The sequence below is a fragment of the Canis lupus genome, chromosome 16 (assembly GCF_048164855.1).
Source record: "Canis lupus baileyi chromosome 16, mCanLup2.hap1, whole genome shotgun sequence".
In the NCBI taxonomy this organism is placed as follows: Eukaryota; Metazoa; Chordata; class Mammalia; order Carnivora; family Canidae; genus Canis; species Canis lupus.
The window spans coordinates 5,689,772-5,706,249 of NC_132853.1; the positions used below are offsets into that span (position 1 = coordinate 5,689,772).

Consider the following 16,478-nt stretch of genomic DNA (forward strand, 5'->3'; position numbering starts at 1 on the left):
TAAGGCTTGGTCACTCCCTTGCCTCGATTATTTCCTTTCTTCTGCTCAGTCTGGGTTTACTTTGTTCTTTTCTATTTTCTTGAAGGGGAAGGGGAAGTTGAGGGCATTGCTTGGAGGCCTTTCTTTTCTAATATGGGCTTTCCCTTCTAAGTATTGCTTTGGCTGTGTCCCACAACTTCTCATGTGTTCTGCTTTCACACCATTCAAAATACTTCTCTAATTTCTCTTTTGATTTCTTCTTTGACACGTGGATCATTTAGAGTTGGGTTATTTAGTTTCCAAACATATAGGTATTTTCCAGGTATCTTTCTATCATTGATTTCTAATTTAATTGCATTGTGGTCAAAGAACGTACTCTGTACAAGTTGAATCCTTTTAAATTTAGTGAGACTGGTTTTGTGAGCCAGAATCTGTTATGTGTGTACTTGGAGAGAATATGTATTCTAGTCTTAATGTAGAGAGTGCTTTAGAAGTGCCAGTTAGGTCAAGGTGATAATGTTGCCCAAGTCTTCTGTGTCCTTATTGGTTTTCTGTCTTCTTGTTCTACCAGTTATTCAAAGAAGGATGTTAAGATCTCTGACTATAATTTTGTCTCCTTTTCCATGAAGTTTTGTTGGTTTTGCTTCATGTATTTTTGAGGCTCTATAATGTGCTACAAAAACATGTGTTTCTTATAGGTAACATAGGCTAGATCTTGCCTGTTTAATCCAATCTAACATTCTCTACCTTTTAAATGGGATGTTTAGACTACCTGTACCTACTGTTACTGATATGGTTTGGTTTGAATCTACCATCTTGCTATTTGGTTTTTTTTTTTTTTACTATTTGTCTTCTGTGTGTGTCATCTATTCTTCCCTTTCTTTCTGCCTTCTTTTGGGTCAATTGAGTATGATCTGTGATTCCATTTTGTCTCTTTTGTTGGCTTATGAGCCAACTCTCTCTCTTATGGTAGCTTTAGAGATTATAATATACATGCAACTTTAACTTATCACAGCCTACTTTAACTGGTACTATATTAAATAGTTTAAGAATCTTAGTATACAGTTGACCCCTGAACAACATGAGCTTGAATTGTGCAGGTCCACTTCTCTATGTGGATTTCTTGGGGGAAAAAAATACAGGGGCGCCTGGGTGGCCCAGTTGGTTAAGCGTCTTTTTTTTTGGTTCAGGTCACGATCTAGGTCCTGGGATCAAGCCCCACATCGGGCTCCCTGCTCTGCAAGGAGTTTGCTTCTCCTTCTCTCTGCTCATGCTCTCTCTCTCTCTGTCTCTCTCAAATAAATAAAATCATTTATTTATTTAAGATTTTATTTATTGGGATCCCAGGGTGGCTCAGCGGTTTGGCGCCTGCCTTCAGCCCAGGGTGTGATCCTGGAGCCCCGGGATCAAGTCCCACATCGGGCTCCCTGCATGAAGCCTGCTTCTCCCTCTGCCTGTGTCTCTGCCATTCTCTCTGTGTCTCTCATGAATAAATAAAATCTTAAAAAAAAAAAAAGATTTTATTTATTTATTTATGAGAGACACACAGAGAGAGTCAAAGATATAGGCAGAGGGAGAAGCAGGCTTCCCACAGGGAGAGCCTGATGCAGGTCTCGATCCCAGGACCCTGGGATCACAACCTGAGCCAAAAGCAGATGAACATAGAAAATATATGTTAATCGACTATTGATGTTATCATTAAGGCTTCTGGTCAACAGTAGGCTATTAAGTTTTGAGAGAATCAAAAGTGGATTTTTGACTGTTCAGGGATTGATGCCTCAACCTTCTGCATTGTTTAAGGACCAAATGTACTTTTGTTTCTATTCTCCCAGCTTTTGTACTGTGGTTCTCATACATTTTTATTTCTACATATGTCATAAACCCACAATACATTGTTTTACTTTCACTTTGGTACTATCTTTTAAGGACGCCTGGGTGACTCAGTGGGTTAAGTGTCTCCCTTTGGCTCAGATTATGATCCTGGGGTCCTGGGATCAAAGAGATTTGAATAACAAAGAAAGAATCCTTTATATTTTCCTACACAGTTACCATTTCTGGTGCTCATCATTCCTTTGTATAAATCTAGATTTTCCTTCTACTTGAATAACTCCTTTAGCATGTCATGTAATGCAAATCTACTGGTGATAAGTTCTTTCAGCTTTCATAAGCCTGAAAGTTTTTATTTTTCCTTCCTTGTGGAAGGTGTTTTTCTAAGTTAACAGTTTCTGATGGGAAGTACCCCGTCATTCTTATCTTTGTTCCACTGTATGTTTGGGTCTTTTTTCTCTATCAGATTTTAAGATATTCCACTTTATCACTGGTTTTCAGAAATTTAATTTGATAGGTTTGAGTGTAGTTTGTTTTATATTTCTTATGTTGAGGGTTTGTTACGTTTCTTGGATCTGTAGATTTGTAGTATTCAATGAATTTGTTGAATTTGTTGGGGGTAGAAATCTAGTCATTATTTCTTTAAATGTTCTGTCCCTACCCTCATGAACTCCAGTTCATATTAGCATGTTAGTGGTTGTCCCACCCAGGTGGCCTGCTGAGCCACCCAAGCCTCCCTCTGGGTCAGTTTCAACTGATTTCTCATTATGGGTCATTTCCTGCTTCTTTGCATTCCTGTTTTTTTTTTTTTTTTTTAATTGGATTTTATCTTGCTGGGTGCTAGATATTCTCATAGTCCTACAAATATTCTTTTTATTTTTTATTTAAGAGAGGGAGAGCAATCATGAAGAGAAAGAGAGTGCACATGTGTATAAACACCAGCAGAGGGATCCCTGGGTGGCGCAGCGGTTTGGCGCCTGCCTTTGGCCCAGGGCGCGATCCTGGAGACCCGGGATCGAATCCCACGTCGGGCTCCCGGTGCATGGAGCCTGCTTCTCCCTCTGCCTGTGTCTCTGCCTCTCTCTCTCTCTCTGTGACTATCATAAATAAATAAAAATTAAAAAAAAAATAAACACCAGCAGAGGGAGAAGGAGAAGCAGATACCCCACTGATCTGGGAGCTAGACATGCACATGGGGCTCCATCCCAGGACCCTGGGATCATGACCTGAGCCGAAGGCAGGTGCTTAACTGACTGAGCCACTCAGGCACTCCTCCTATGAATATTCTTGAGCTTTATTCTAGGATGCAGTTATTTGGAAACTATTTGACCCTACAGGGCTTGCTGTTTAAAGCTTTATTTTTGGGTTGCCTGGATGGCTCACCTGTTGAGCATCTGCCTTTGGCTCAGGGAGTGATCCTGGAGTCCCGGGATCAAGTCCCACATCGGGCTCCCTGCATGGAGCCTGCTTCTCCCTCTGCCTGTGTCTCTGCCTCTCTCTGTATGTGTCTCTCATGAATAAATAAATAAAATCTTTAAAAATAATAAAAATAAGCTTAAAGCTTTATTCTTGGTGCCAGAATAACATTTAGCCTAGGGCCACTTTTGCCCCACTACTAGGCAAAGTACTCTGCATACCCTTCCTGAACCTCCCTATTTTTTTATTATTTTTTTTAAGGTTTTATTTATTCATGAGAGACACAGAGAGAGAGGCAGAGACACAGGCAGAGAGAGAAGCAGACTCCCTACAAGGAGCCTGATTTGGGACTCTATCTCAGGATCCTATAATCAGGACCTGAGCCAAAGGCAGATGCTCAACCACTGAGCCACCCAGGCAGGCATCCCTGAACCTCCCTATATTATGAGGTTTTCCACTAGCTGGTGGAAACAGGATGCCTTTGATGGTTCTTTTCCCACCCTCAGGCAGTTTCCTTGTATGCAAGCATCATGACTCTAGGGGGCCCTCAGCAGCTCCCCAGAGCTTGCTATCTATTCAGTTCCTTCCTCCCTGATATTTGTTCCTCCTCTGGCTCCTTGGCCTCCCTGATCCTCCAGATCCCTGCCTTCAGCATGGGGAGACTGCTGGGCTCTGCCTGGGTACTCACTTCCTAGACTGTAGCCTGGAAACTGCAGCCAGGAATCTGGGGCGGTTGCAGGGCTTGTCTCATTTGCATGGATCTCTCAGGAGTCACTGTATTTTGTTGCTTATGGGCTAAAAGGTGAATCAGTCCCTGTTATTCCATCTTGGCTGGAAACCCCTAAGTTTTTACTCAGTTCTGTGGAGTGGAAGAGTCCATTAAATGAAATGCTAGTAATCTACTACATTAGAGATTTCTCTTGTGTTTGCAGATGGGAGTCCATAACACTGCCATGTGCAATTCACCAGACCTTCAGTGCCTAAAAACAAGATCCATCTTCAAAGGATTACTTGTATAGGATTTTGGACTCTGGGCTGACTCTTCTTTGCTATTAAAACTACTTAATTCCATGAACTCACAGTCATTTTCTAGATGATAATGAAATAGCTGGTATGGGGGTGCCTAGTTGGCTCAGTTGGTAGAGCACGTGACTCTTGATCTCTGGGTTGTGAGTTCAAGCCCCATTTGGGTATAGACATTACTTAAAATTTTTTTTTATTATTTATTTATTTATTTGAGAGAGAGAGCATGAGTGGCTGGGACAGAGGAAAGGGAGAGAGAATCTTTTTTTTTAATTAATTAATTTATTTATTTATGATAGTCACAGAGAGAGAGAGAGAGGCAGAGACACAGGCAGAGGGAGAAGCAGGCTCCATGCACCGGGAGCCCGATGTGGGATTCGATCCCGGGTTTCCAGGATCGCGCCCTGGGTCAAAGGCAGGCGCCAAACCCAGGGATCCCTAAAATGTTTTAAAAAATAAAAGAGCTAGCATGTACTGTTTTTTTAAAAAAGGTTTATTTATTTATTTTAGGGAGGGGAGGGGCAGAGGGAGAGAGTCTTCCAGCAGACTCCCCACTGAACATGGAGCCATGCTTGATCCCACAACCCATGAGACCATGATCTGAGCCAAAACCACAAGTCAGACACTCAACTGACTGAGCCACCCCGGAGCCCCTAGTATGTACTGTTGTAAGAGCTTTATGTATCTTATCTAATTTAGTTTTTGACCAATTCTATGAAGTAACAATACAGTTCTTTTACTATGCCCATTTTGCACATACAGATACTAAAGTACAGAGAACTAAAGTAACTGCCCAAGATCATTCACACTACCAGTAAGGGATGGCCAGGATTTAAACCTGGGATCTTTTAAGTAATTGTATGTATGTACATATGTATGCTTACCTGGTCATAAAAGGCGTATGATTCAGTTTCACAAGATCTAAGGCTATTCATTAAAAAGAAATCTCCTACCTGCCTTTCTCCCCTCAAGCCCCCAAGTGCCCTAAACCATCTCTTCTATTTTTAGTGTGTCTTTCCAGAGTTACTTGTCACATGTACGCTGAAATGTAATGGCAGTATATCATCTCTTTTCTTCTGTATCTTGCTTTTCTCATTTCAAAAGATAATTTTAGGGACGCCTGGGTGGCTCAGCGGTGGCTCGGGGCATGATCCCACGGACCTGGGACATTAGGTTCCCTGCATGGAGCCTGCTTCTCTTTCTGCCTTTGTCTCTGCGTCTCTCTGTGTCTCTCATGAATAAATAAATAAAATTTTAAAATAAAAATAAAAAGATAAAAAAAAAAAAAATAAAAAGATACCTTCAAGTCATTCCTAACAGTAGGTAGAGATACCTTATTCTTTTTTTTTTTTTTAAGATTTATTTATTTATTTATTCAGAGAGAGGCAGAGACACAGGCAGAGGGAGAAGCAGGCTCCATGCAGGGAGCCCGATGTGGGACTCGATCCCAGGTCTCCAGGATCCCGCCCTGGGCCGAAGGCAGACGCTCAACCGCTGAGCCACCCAGGCGTCCCTCATACTTGTGTTTTTATTTTATTTTATTTTATTTTATTTTATTTTATTATTTTATTTTATTTTATTTTATTTTATTTTATTTTATTTATTTTATTTATTATTATCATTTTTTTTATTAAGATTTATTTAGCTGAGCAAGGAGCCTGTTGCCGGGCCCTATCTCATGACTCTGAGATCACCGTGAATATAGAAACCAAGAGTCAGACGTTCAACCGACTATGCCACCCAGGTGCCCCCCATATTTGTGTTTTTAAAATAATGATTGTGGGATCCCTGGGTGGCGCAGCGGTTTGGCGCCTGCCTTTGGCCCAGGGCACAATCCTGGAGACCCGGGATCGAATCCCACGTCGGGCTCCTGGTGCATGGAGCCTGCTTCTCCCTCTGCCTGTGTCTCTGCCTCTCTCTCTCTCTGTGTGACTATCATAAATAAATTTTAAAAAATTAAAAAAAAATAAATAAATAAAATAATGATTGTGAACACCATATCAAACGGTGACTTTTGGAAGGATATTGGTCACTGCAGCTAGCAAATTAAGAAACAGATAACCAAAGATTAATTCCCTTTTATTCATCATCATAGACGCAATCCCAGTCTGCAGACTTCATCTGTGCTGGTTGTGGGTACTACCGGTAGAAACATGAGTGACTTGGTTCCTGTCCCCAAGCAGCTCATGGCGTAGAGGAAGACACGGGGAGAGTAAGTAGCCGGTATGGCGGGTATTGTTTTCCGCTCCGTTGGAGAGAATGGGATAAGGGAGCAAAGAAAAATGTTGCTAGATGTGTTAGGAAGTGTTGCCAGGGCCTGTCGATCATGTTAACCTTGATGGTGAATGTCGTCCCGGAAACGAGCAGGCGGGGAGAAGGAAGTTGGGGTCCTGCGGGCGGGCGCCAGCACAGGGAGGACTCTGCGAGGTGGGAGGCTCGCTCGGAGCCTGGAGCTCGCCATCAGCACCTCCCTGCAGAGCTGCCGGCCGCATGCATGCAGGGAATCGGCCGCCTGTGATTGGAGGGGCGCTGCCGGTTGGGATAATGAACTGGGTAGTGTCGGCAGAGGTGATTGGCCGCGCCCTGCTGCAGTGAGAATGCGGTAGGGGTACTCTGGTCCTCGCTAGTGTGATGATCATTAGTGGAGCGAGGACTGCTGAATATTTGGGAGCTCCAAGTTGCTTCTGCCGCCAGGAGAGATCAGCCGGGGTATTGCTTTTTCCTTTTTGAAAAAAGCCACACAATTGATCACCGTCCACCTGCAAAAGTGAGTTTTTATTGAAGAAGCTCCAGCTGCTCTCATTGCCAGCAACCCAGCGGCGGCGCTGAGAGTGAGCTACTTCTCTGGTCAGGCAGGACAGCAGTGCTAGCAAATTTGAAAAAGCAGGAAACAGCCACTGCATGCAGAGCGTCCAGCCTTACAACTCCCCAGGCTAGTCTTCCAAGCAACCGTGTAGCCAGAGATCCTTGGTATTGTGGTCACATCCCTCCTCAAAAGTGAACAGTCACCGTCCGCGACATTGAGAGGAAGCCGTGATGTTGCAGATGCTGTGGCATTTTCTGTCTAGCTTTCTCCCTAGGGCTGGGTGCCAAGGCTCCAGAGAGGGGAAGGATAATGAAGTCACAGGCACCCTGGCTCCAGCTCGGGGAGACCAGATGTCAAGCTTTTTGGGGAAACAGGACGGAAAGGCTGAGGCCACGGAAAAGAGACCCACCATTTTGCTGGTGGTCGGACCTGCAGAGCATTTTCCTAAGGTAATGGCAACCTCAAGAAGACCTCCTACTCTAGGGGCTGGTCTAGGATCGGTTTCCTGGAAAAAAACTGGAGTGTGGGGAGGAAGCAAGGACTTAGAAATCAATCAGTTTGGTATTGGAGGCTGGGGAGAATATTAGACAATGAAGAAGCCCAAGTCTTCAGTCTAGAATCTTCCTGTGGCCACAGTAAGAGCTTTATCAGCCTGCCATGACTGCTTCAGTGTGGCGATTTGGGGAAGGAAGGTTGAAGGCAATAGAGGATTTACCTTAGGATTTTTCTGTTTGGCCCCAGAAAGCCATTTGAAAGGAAGAGACAAACTATTACAGTGTGTCTTATGTCTTAGCCTGTCTGAACAATGCAGGGAGGATCTTCAAAGTTGAACCCAACTGCCTGGAGCTGGGGAGGGCCAGCCTGTCCTGCATCCCTAAGGTCAGACCCCTTGCCTTGGGTCTGCAAGGAAGGGAGTGGGAGGAGGAGTCGGTGGAAAGGCTGGAATCTCAAGGTACTGAGGCCGGTGCCCCTCGAGGGTCTGCGGGTCTGCTGAGTGCCAGAGCCTTCCATTCATCTCATGCTCTGAGTGTGGGTTATCTCAGATCATCTTCACAAAAGCCAAGGTAAGTGGTAGCACCCCCATTTCATGGATGAGAGAACAGGTGCAGAAAGGTTGAGTCATTTGCCCAGGATTAAACAGTTATGGGGAGTAGAGATGAGATTTCACCTGAATCTGTGTGGAACTTTGGCCCTGTACTTGGCCTCACTACCCTTAAGCAATTTTAATATACGGTTGTGTTCTCAGGATTAGAACAGAAAGCGCAGTTCGCCTGGGATTTCTCCTGCCAGCACTAGGGGCAACCTTGCTGACCTCCTGAGTTTTGGTTATTTTGAATCTGTTCTCATTTGTCATGATAAAAATCAACTAGAAGAGGGAAAGAGGTTCTGCCCCATGTCTGGCACATTGTAGATTACCCCAGAAATGTTGCTTGAATTGAATTGCTACATCAAATAATTCAGTGTTCCATTTTCCTTGGCTGAGTGGGAGGTACTCTTGATGCCAACAGCTTCTGTGGGCATTTAGGCGTGAGCTTGGCAGAGAAGCCTCAGTTCCCCCTGGGCTCGTCCTGGTCGGCAAGGATCTCAGAGTCTGTGTTCGCCTGAGGTGTGCTTCGAGCCCTGTCACTTTCTATCTTTCTGTCATCTTGGGGTGAGCTCAGAAATGGCAATGGCACTCTCCTTTGTGAGCTTTTTTATTTCCAGATCTGTTGGCCTTACGGGCAAGGGATCAAGGGATTGGCTGGCTCCCTTTTAAATTCACCTGCTTTGGACTTTAATCATTAAACTGCACCATTTGGGAATCCCTGGGTGGCTCAGGGGTTTAGCGCCTGCCTTTGGCCCAGGGCGTGGTCCTGGAGTCCCAGGATCGAGTCCCACATCGGGCTCCCTGTGTGGAGCCTGCTTCTCCCTCTGCCTCTTTCTGTGTCTCTCGTGAATAAATAAAATTAAAAAATAAGTAAATAAATAAAATAAATAAACTGAACCATTTTCCAAACTCATCCCGTCACCTCTCGCCAGCCTTCCTCCCCCCCGCTCCTCCCCAGGGTGTCCTGGCATCAGGACTTCATGTTCTGAACAGCTTCACTCCTGGCCTGCCAGTCAGGGGCCATGGGGCTGAGACGGAGACCCAGACCTTTCACTAACCCACTCTCCCCAGGAAAGAGAGATGTGGATCAGCTGGCAGGGGGTGGGGGCGGGGACAGCCCCAGGAGAGAGACAGATCAGCCTCTTTGGTTTGAAGCAAGAGAACAAGCACACCTGGGCAGTGTGGACTCTTTAAAAGCCGACAAACTGGGACCTGGGAATAGCAGGAGCATTTCTGTGGATCAACTGACAGTTGGAAGAGCATGTTTCTACAGAGCGTGGCCTCGCCCACCAGCTCCAGTGACTTCGAAAGGTGGGGTCTGGGGTTTGTGATCACTGGCCGAGGGGACCTACCTCACTGACTGTCTCCCTGAGAAGACTGCAGAAACCTTATAGACACGTTGCCCCCTGGTCCTTAGCTCCTCAGTTCCCCAGCCGCACTACTTTGTTTTGCTCTCACTTCCTCCGTTGAAATATGTCTGCCAGGGAGTCAGGTTCCTGCAGGCTTTTTTATTCTAGGAACTGTTCCAGTTCTCCCCTTTATCTTTGTCTTACAGTTAATCTGCAGTTGGAGAAGAAAGCCATTAGTGTGGAGTGGGAGGTGCCCTCAGCAGCATTCAAGCTTGCAAATCCCAAGGGGCCGTCTTCTCAGAAGCTCAGAGAATTTTGCTCATTGTGTGTCTAATTGGCAAGTGTAGGCAGGTTTCATTGGAAACCTGCTACACTGGGCTGTCATGGCAACCTGATCATCAAATGACACTCTGGCCACAGCAGCAAATGAGGTTCGAGAGCCATATGGGTGGGTGCGGCTAGAAGAGCCGGATGCTGGCAGGGCTTCTTCGCATATTAATATTTTTGGCTTGGTCTGAGTCATTGCAGAGGAGGGGGGAGATACCTTATGACCTAATGCTACAGTCCCGAAGGTACTCTACCTGCCCTGTTCTTACTCAAGGTATTCAGCACTTAACAGGAAGTGCCTGTCCTGGGGCATGAACCAGAGTGGTAGAACCAGGGACAACTTGTGGTATTGGCAGATTTGAGGGGGACAAGATGCTGAGATGCTCAGGAGAGGAACTTCTACATTACGGATGAAATGCAACCTGATAACCATTAGATCCTCAGGGATCTGGAGTTGCTGTCATTGGTTTTGTGTGCTGGTTGTTACAGGAATGGACATCAGAAGAGACCAGCGAAAGTAGATCTGGGTCACAAAATCAGAATAAGTAAAAAGAGCAGAAAAGAATGGTACACAACAGGACAAGGAGAGGGACAACACGTGACACCATGCACTGGTGTGAATCGTGAGGAACTGAACACAACCTTGATTTAATCTTTCCTATTTTATTTCTCCTGTGCGCTTTCAGAAGCTGTAACCCACATCAGCTTTTGTGTCGTTTCTTAGCTAAGCCTAAGCCTGAACTTGCTCAGGTCACACCTTTCCCACACACCTGCCACCTTTTAATATGAAGTATGGCTTACTGTAATTCTCAGTATCAGGCATATGGGCTTTTTTGGAAACTGAATTCTAAAATATTTTTGGCAGTGTCAGGTTTGGGTGCCGTCTTATGTGGATGTAACAAGAGCTGGGTCCTGGGCGAGGCTCAGCCCTGCTGCAAACAGGCACTGGGCTTGGGCAAACCAGGTCACCTCTCCTAAGTCCTTTTGCTCATCTCGGAGATTAAGGGGCAACCCCAGGAGCCCCTGCTGTCTATAACCCCAGGGATACAGCACTTACCATGGATCCCAGGTGCCTAGAGATTGGTTCACTTGGGCAGAATTTCCAGTTTCTGTTTGAAAGGTCTGCATGACCTATGAGACTCAGGAGGAGTGGTTTAAATAAATAAGCAAATAGCAATTCACATTTGCCCAATGAAGACATTCTGTTAGATTCCATCACAGTTGCACAATAAAAATAAGTTTGAACCTTTAGAATTAACGTTGGAATGGAATTAGCGTTAGCATTGTAAAATAACATTTGATTGCACATGCAGAGCTTGTCAGAGGACATTTCCTGACCCCATGATGCCATTGGTCTGTGGAGTAATGAGCTTTGTTATAATCAGGATTTCACCTTGTTCCCCCCCCCCCCCCCCCCGGAAAACAGTTGCTCTTATCTGATAATACTTTATAAAGTTTTCCCCAAAGTATAGAATATAGGTTTTACTTTTATTTGTTATTATCTACTCTTCTTACATTTGTTCTATAAATGGTTCAGAAAACTCAATAGTACACAAAGAAAAATTCAGTGGTACAGTTACCATAATTATTTGAAAAATAGTTTATTAGGAAATGAACATCTCCAAGTTGAACAACTTATTTTTTTCAGTCAAAATATTTGTCCTATTGTATTGGAATGACTGCAGTCATCACTGAAATTAGATATTTCAACATTTCTAACTTATTTTTGTTTCAGAGGCAAACATGAATAATTTAACAAAGGAAGATCACCATTTCAAAATTTAGCTAGGTACTCTCTCTACCCAACATGTGGCTCGAATTAACGACCCCGAGATCAAGAGTCGCATGCTCTACCCACTGAGCCAGCCAGGTGCCCTTATAAATGTGAACCTCCTTTAAAATAAAAATAGTATGTGATCCTCTTGAGGTGGATAAAATACCCTGACAACTGCAGACGCTCAGAACACACTTTAAGTCTTCATCAAGAGTGGTCATGTTTGTTTCCTGGAGTCTTAAAGGGCTGCCACTGGCTTCACTCATTCAGAAGCTGTTTGTATCAGCACCCTCCATGACCCAAGTCAAGATACAAAGGTTCAAAGCCAATAGCCTCTGCCTTCAAGAACCCCAGTAGCAGAGATAAGTTATATATGAAAATACCCCTGAACCAGAAATTCTGGATGGGGCAGTTGAAGAGATAGATGAGTGTCATGGACTTGGGTGGAGGCTGAGCAGAAATCTGGATAATCTAAGCTGCCGCCTCTAGATTCCTCATCGAATCCTCCCCAGTGTAGTCCAAGACCTGTCTTTATAGACTCATCATCACATCTATTTTATTTTATTTTATTTTATTTTATTTTATTTTATTTTATTTTATTAAGATTTTATTTATCCATTCATGAGAGACACAGAGAGAGAGAGAGAGAGAGGCACAGAGACATAGGCAGAGGGAGAAGCAGGCTCCATGTAGGGAGCCTGACATGGGACTTGATCCGGGGTCTCCAGGATCACGCCCTGGGCTGAAGGTGGCGCTAAACCACTGAGCCACCGGGGCTGCCCATCACATCTCTTTTAATTTTTTTTTAAAGACTTTATTTATTTATTCATAGAGACACGCACAGAGAGAGAGAGAGAGAGAGAGAGAGGCAGAGACACAGGCAGAGGGAGAAACAGGCACCATGCAGAGAGCCTGACATGGGACTTGATCCAGGGTCTCCAGGATCACGCCTTGGACTGCAGGTGGCACTAAACCGCTGCACCACCAGGGCTGCCCCCATCACATCTCTTTTAGAAGGGCTGAAATGTCATGTAAGGTATTAACATGTTTCATAATACTGTATGTAAGTATCAACATCTCATTTTATATTTTTAAAGTTTTATTTATTTAATCTTTACACCCAACATGGGGCTCGAACTCACAATCCCGAGATCAAGTCACCTACTCTTCCGACTGAGCCAGCCAGGCGCCCCAACATCTTATTTTAAAATAATTTTTTCTAGTTTTTAACAAAAAAGCTCTTTAGTGAATTACAAAATTCCTTTTACTTTGGTTATTTCCAAATTATAAGCATCCATTTTTATCCATCCCAGTAGTGAGATTTAGTCTATATTAGGAACTGGTACACTATATAGAAGGAACATCTTTGTGACGCAGTCTGCCTCCGCAGCAGACTCTCTGAATCTCTTTGACACTTTTTGTGGGCAAGAGGTGACGTGGAGATGGTAGGCTGGCCAGGAGAGGATCACCTTTATTTAGTTGTTTTTTAAATATTTTATTTATTCATGAGAGGGATCCCTGGGTGGCGCAGCAGTTTAGCGCCTGCCTTTGGCCCAGGGCGCAATCCTGGAGACCCGGGATCGAATCCCACGTCGGGCTCCCGGTGCATGGAGCCTGCTTCTCCCTCTGCCTGTGTCTCTGCCTCTCTCTCTCTCTCTCTCTCTGTGACTATCATAAATAAATAAAAATTAAAAAAAATAAATAAATATTTTATTTATTCATGAGAGAGGCAGAGACACAGGCAGAGAAAGAAGCAGGCTTCATGCAGGGAACTCGATGTGGGACTCAATCCCGGAGACCCGGGATCATGCCCTGAGCCAACTGCTGAGCCTCCCAGGTGTCCCAGGATCACCTTTAAATGAGGACCCAGGGCAGCCCGGGTGGGTCAGTGGTTTAGCGCTGCCTTCAGCCCAGGGCCCGATCCTGGAAACCCAGGATCCGGTCCCACATCGGGCTCCCTGCATGGAGCCTGCTTCTCCCTCTGCCTGTGTCTCTGCCTCTCTCTCCCCTCTACCTCTCTCTCTGTCTCTCATGAATAAATAAATAAAATCTTTTAAAAAAGTAAATGAGGACCCAATCCTGAATTTCCAGGACCTGAGATTTTCTCTCATCCTCACTTAAAAGGGGTGTTCTGGAGCTGTGTTGCCCAGTAGAACTTCCTGTGTGATAGAAATGCTCAGAGTCCATGTGGCTATGGAGTACCTGAAACGTGGTCACACAACTCAGGAACTGAATTTTTAATTTCATTTAATTTTAATCAATTCAAAATTTAAAACTTCTTGATTAACACAGACCTAGGCCAGAAAGCTAGGAGTATACCGAACTTTCAGCTGTTCTGAGAGTGGGCTCTGAAGGCTGTCTGGAGTCTTCTGTGAGGGCCTGGCTGACCCCATCTCCTCGGGAGGCCCTCAGCACAACCACCTTTGCGAGGGTCCTTGCAGGACCCTCACGGGAAACCCCAGGGGAATGGGTTTCTGCTGAAGTGCTCACATCACAGAATGGCCCAAAGAAGGCCACTGGAGCCAGCTGGAAGGCGGCTGGCCCAGGCAGGCAGAGTCCAGGGCTCAGTCGGTTCAGGGGCAACTGCCCTGCGGATGAATGAGCCCGCCTTGGAGCTACTGCCAGGAAGGCTGGGCACCCGGCTCCCCAGCTTCTACCCTCACAGCTAAACTGGGCCCCTCTCCAGCGAGCATCGACTCAGTCTGTACATCCACTTATTTTTCTGCCGGGAATGATTTACCAAGGGGAGAAAACCACGGTGTGACGCGTTTGGGGACCTTGTGGAAAAATATGCTGAGGGGTATTTGTTCATCTGGAGGGGTTGGCAACGAAGGGTGAAAGTTCGTTCTCTCTCGGCCTGCTTCCGAAGAGTTAACTCGGGGCGCGGGTGACGTCAGCCCTGATCTTTACACCCCTCCGCTGGCGCTGGCGCTGGAGGCGGGGGCCGGTGCTCATTGGCTGTGGGCAGGACTTCCCCTGGGCCGGCTTTACGCAATTAAGTAAAAGGGCAGGGCCCGAGCAGCCAATGACAGCTGCGCCCCGGCTTATCTGAAGCGGTGTGCGGCCCGGGCAGCATTCCCTGGCTCCCGGCGGCGGCGCGCCCGAGCCCCGGTCAGCATGCTCTGCCTCTGCCTCTATGTGCCGCTCATCGGGGAGACCCAGAGCGAGTTCCAGTACTTCGAGTCCAAGGGGCTTCCCGCCGAGCTGAAGTCCATCTTCAAACTCAGCGTCTTCATCCCCTCCCAGGAGTTCTCCACCTACCGCCAGTGGAAGCAGGTCTGGAGCGGCGGCGGGGAGCCGGGTCGGGGCCGGCTGAGCACATGCATGAGTGGTGGTAGGGGTGCGCATGCGCGAACTGTGCCCCCCCCCCCCCCCCCCCCGCACACCCGCCACGGGGCAAGAATGACGGAAATGTGCAAGTTCTTTCCCCAGTTGTCACGTGGCTGTAGCCGGGAAAGGGTTATGTCATGTCACGGGAATGACTGGCTTTCTTATGACTTCCAAGGAAGGCAGGCTGGAATTACGGGGAAGGTACCTGTGGGAGAAGGAAAGGAGTTCTTTGGCTGGGAGCCGGGGATGGGGTGGAGTGGTGGGCGTTCCAGAGAAGTACAGGGCTGCTGTGGGACCATTTCTCAGAGCTGGGGGAGGGAGAGGCAGAGAAGCTCCTGTTGGAGGCCAGGAGTTAACTGGAGCTGCAGAGGCTGGAGCTGGCCTGGCTGTGCCTTGGGGAGGGGAACCTTCCTAGCTTCCCTTGGGAGCAGAGAGGCAGCAGAAATCACATTTTAAAGATGGGGAAATGGCTCCAGAGCCTGTGAGGGACTCCTTGCCTCCTAAAAGGGCCTCCTCGCCTCCTAAAAGGGCCTCCTCTGACTTTTCTGTTAATCAGATTTCATGCTGTCCTCCAGTGCTCATGATGGCAGTGGGGGTTAGATGGTGTGCCAGGGATGGTGATTAGCGTATCCTAGGAAGAAGACAGAAAGTAGATCTAGTGGTTCTGAGGCAGAAGCAAGGTTTTTGAGAATATCTTGAAATCAGCTGCAATGAACACATCCTTGGGTTTTCTATATTACAAGGCACCCACCCCATTAAGACACGTGGATTGTGTTGGTGGCAGAGCAGCTTGGATACCAAAAAGCTCAGTGCCTAGCTTTCGCCTCCGAGATTCTATTTCCACTCCTGCTATAAATCTAGAATGATAACCCTATATGTAATTTGTACCATTCTTGGCTGAGAGCACAAATGTCTGCAGGAAGTTAACTCCAGATAACAGATAAAATATGTGCCAGCCTATCTCACATTCCAGCCACACCCCTGGCGTTGTTCTTTGGATCATGTTAAGTGACATGGTGTCTGTCCAGGCCTCCTCCTTGCACCCTTAGTGGCCGAGCAGTCACAAAGGGCCATCAGGTGGTTCAGAGAGTGACCATGATTGTAGTCATTGGAGAGCACCAGCCAGCCAGTGGTCCATCAATTTCCAAACCCTCTGGCTCAGAGACTTTTAAAGCCATACTGGTTTGTGACTAGTGAACGTGGTTCTCACTGAGAGAATTGGGCAATGCAGGAAGACTATCCCCATTTTCCTTAGGAGAGTCTCCATCCAGATTTTGGGGTGTTGTTGGGTTGCAGTGACTCATGTGTGTCACCCACCTTCTTGAGATTAACTTTTAGGGTGGCAGCAGGATATCCAGGGAGGTAGAGTCTGACAGGCCCAGCTTGAATCCTACCCACAACTTCCCTAGCTGTGCAACCTTGGATAAATTACTTAACTTCTCTGAGCTTGTTTCCTTCTCTGTACAATGGGGGAAATAACAGTACCTGCCTCCTAGAGCTGCTTGAGAGGATTCAGCAGGTTACCAGAGGTAAAGCTTTTAGCAGGCCCTGTGGCACAGG

General features: G+C 46.2%; 1 protein-coding gene and 1 long non-coding RNA gene across 14 annotated transcripts in view; one reads left to right on the top strand and one right to left on the bottom strand.

The window, feature by feature from the left end:
• Window positions 1–16,478, top strand: part of SLC25A25 (solute carrier family 25 member 25) — a 35,987-nt gene that overhangs the window by 10,437 nt on the left and 9,072 nt on the right. For 2 of the 13 annotated variants that reach the window (XM_072778088.1, XM_072778091.1), the window contains exon 1: window positions 14,974–15,119. The exons of 3 other annotated variants lie outside the window; for them this stretch is intronic. In XM_072778088.1, the coding sequence (XP_072634189.1) occupies window positions 14,991–15,119 (129 nt within the window). In that variant the 5' untranslated portion in view covers window positions 14,974–14,990. Of the gene's footprint in view, window positions 1–6,340; window positions 6,458–6,624; window positions 7,501–8,096; window positions 8,116–14,604; window positions 14,865–14,973; window positions 15,120–16,478 lie in introns of those variants that run through there. 8 more of the 13 variants (XM_072778090.1, XM_072778094.1, XM_072778092.1 and 5 more) reach the window with 8 other exon arrangements.
• Window positions 6,309–10,941, bottom strand: LOC140605793 (uncharacterized). The gene is made up of 2 exons (XR_012008341.1): window positions 10,872–10,941; window positions 6,309–7,004 (listed from the first exon to the last, which is right to left on the bottom strand). It is a non-coding gene; the product is annotated as an uncharacterized lncRNA (long non-coding RNA).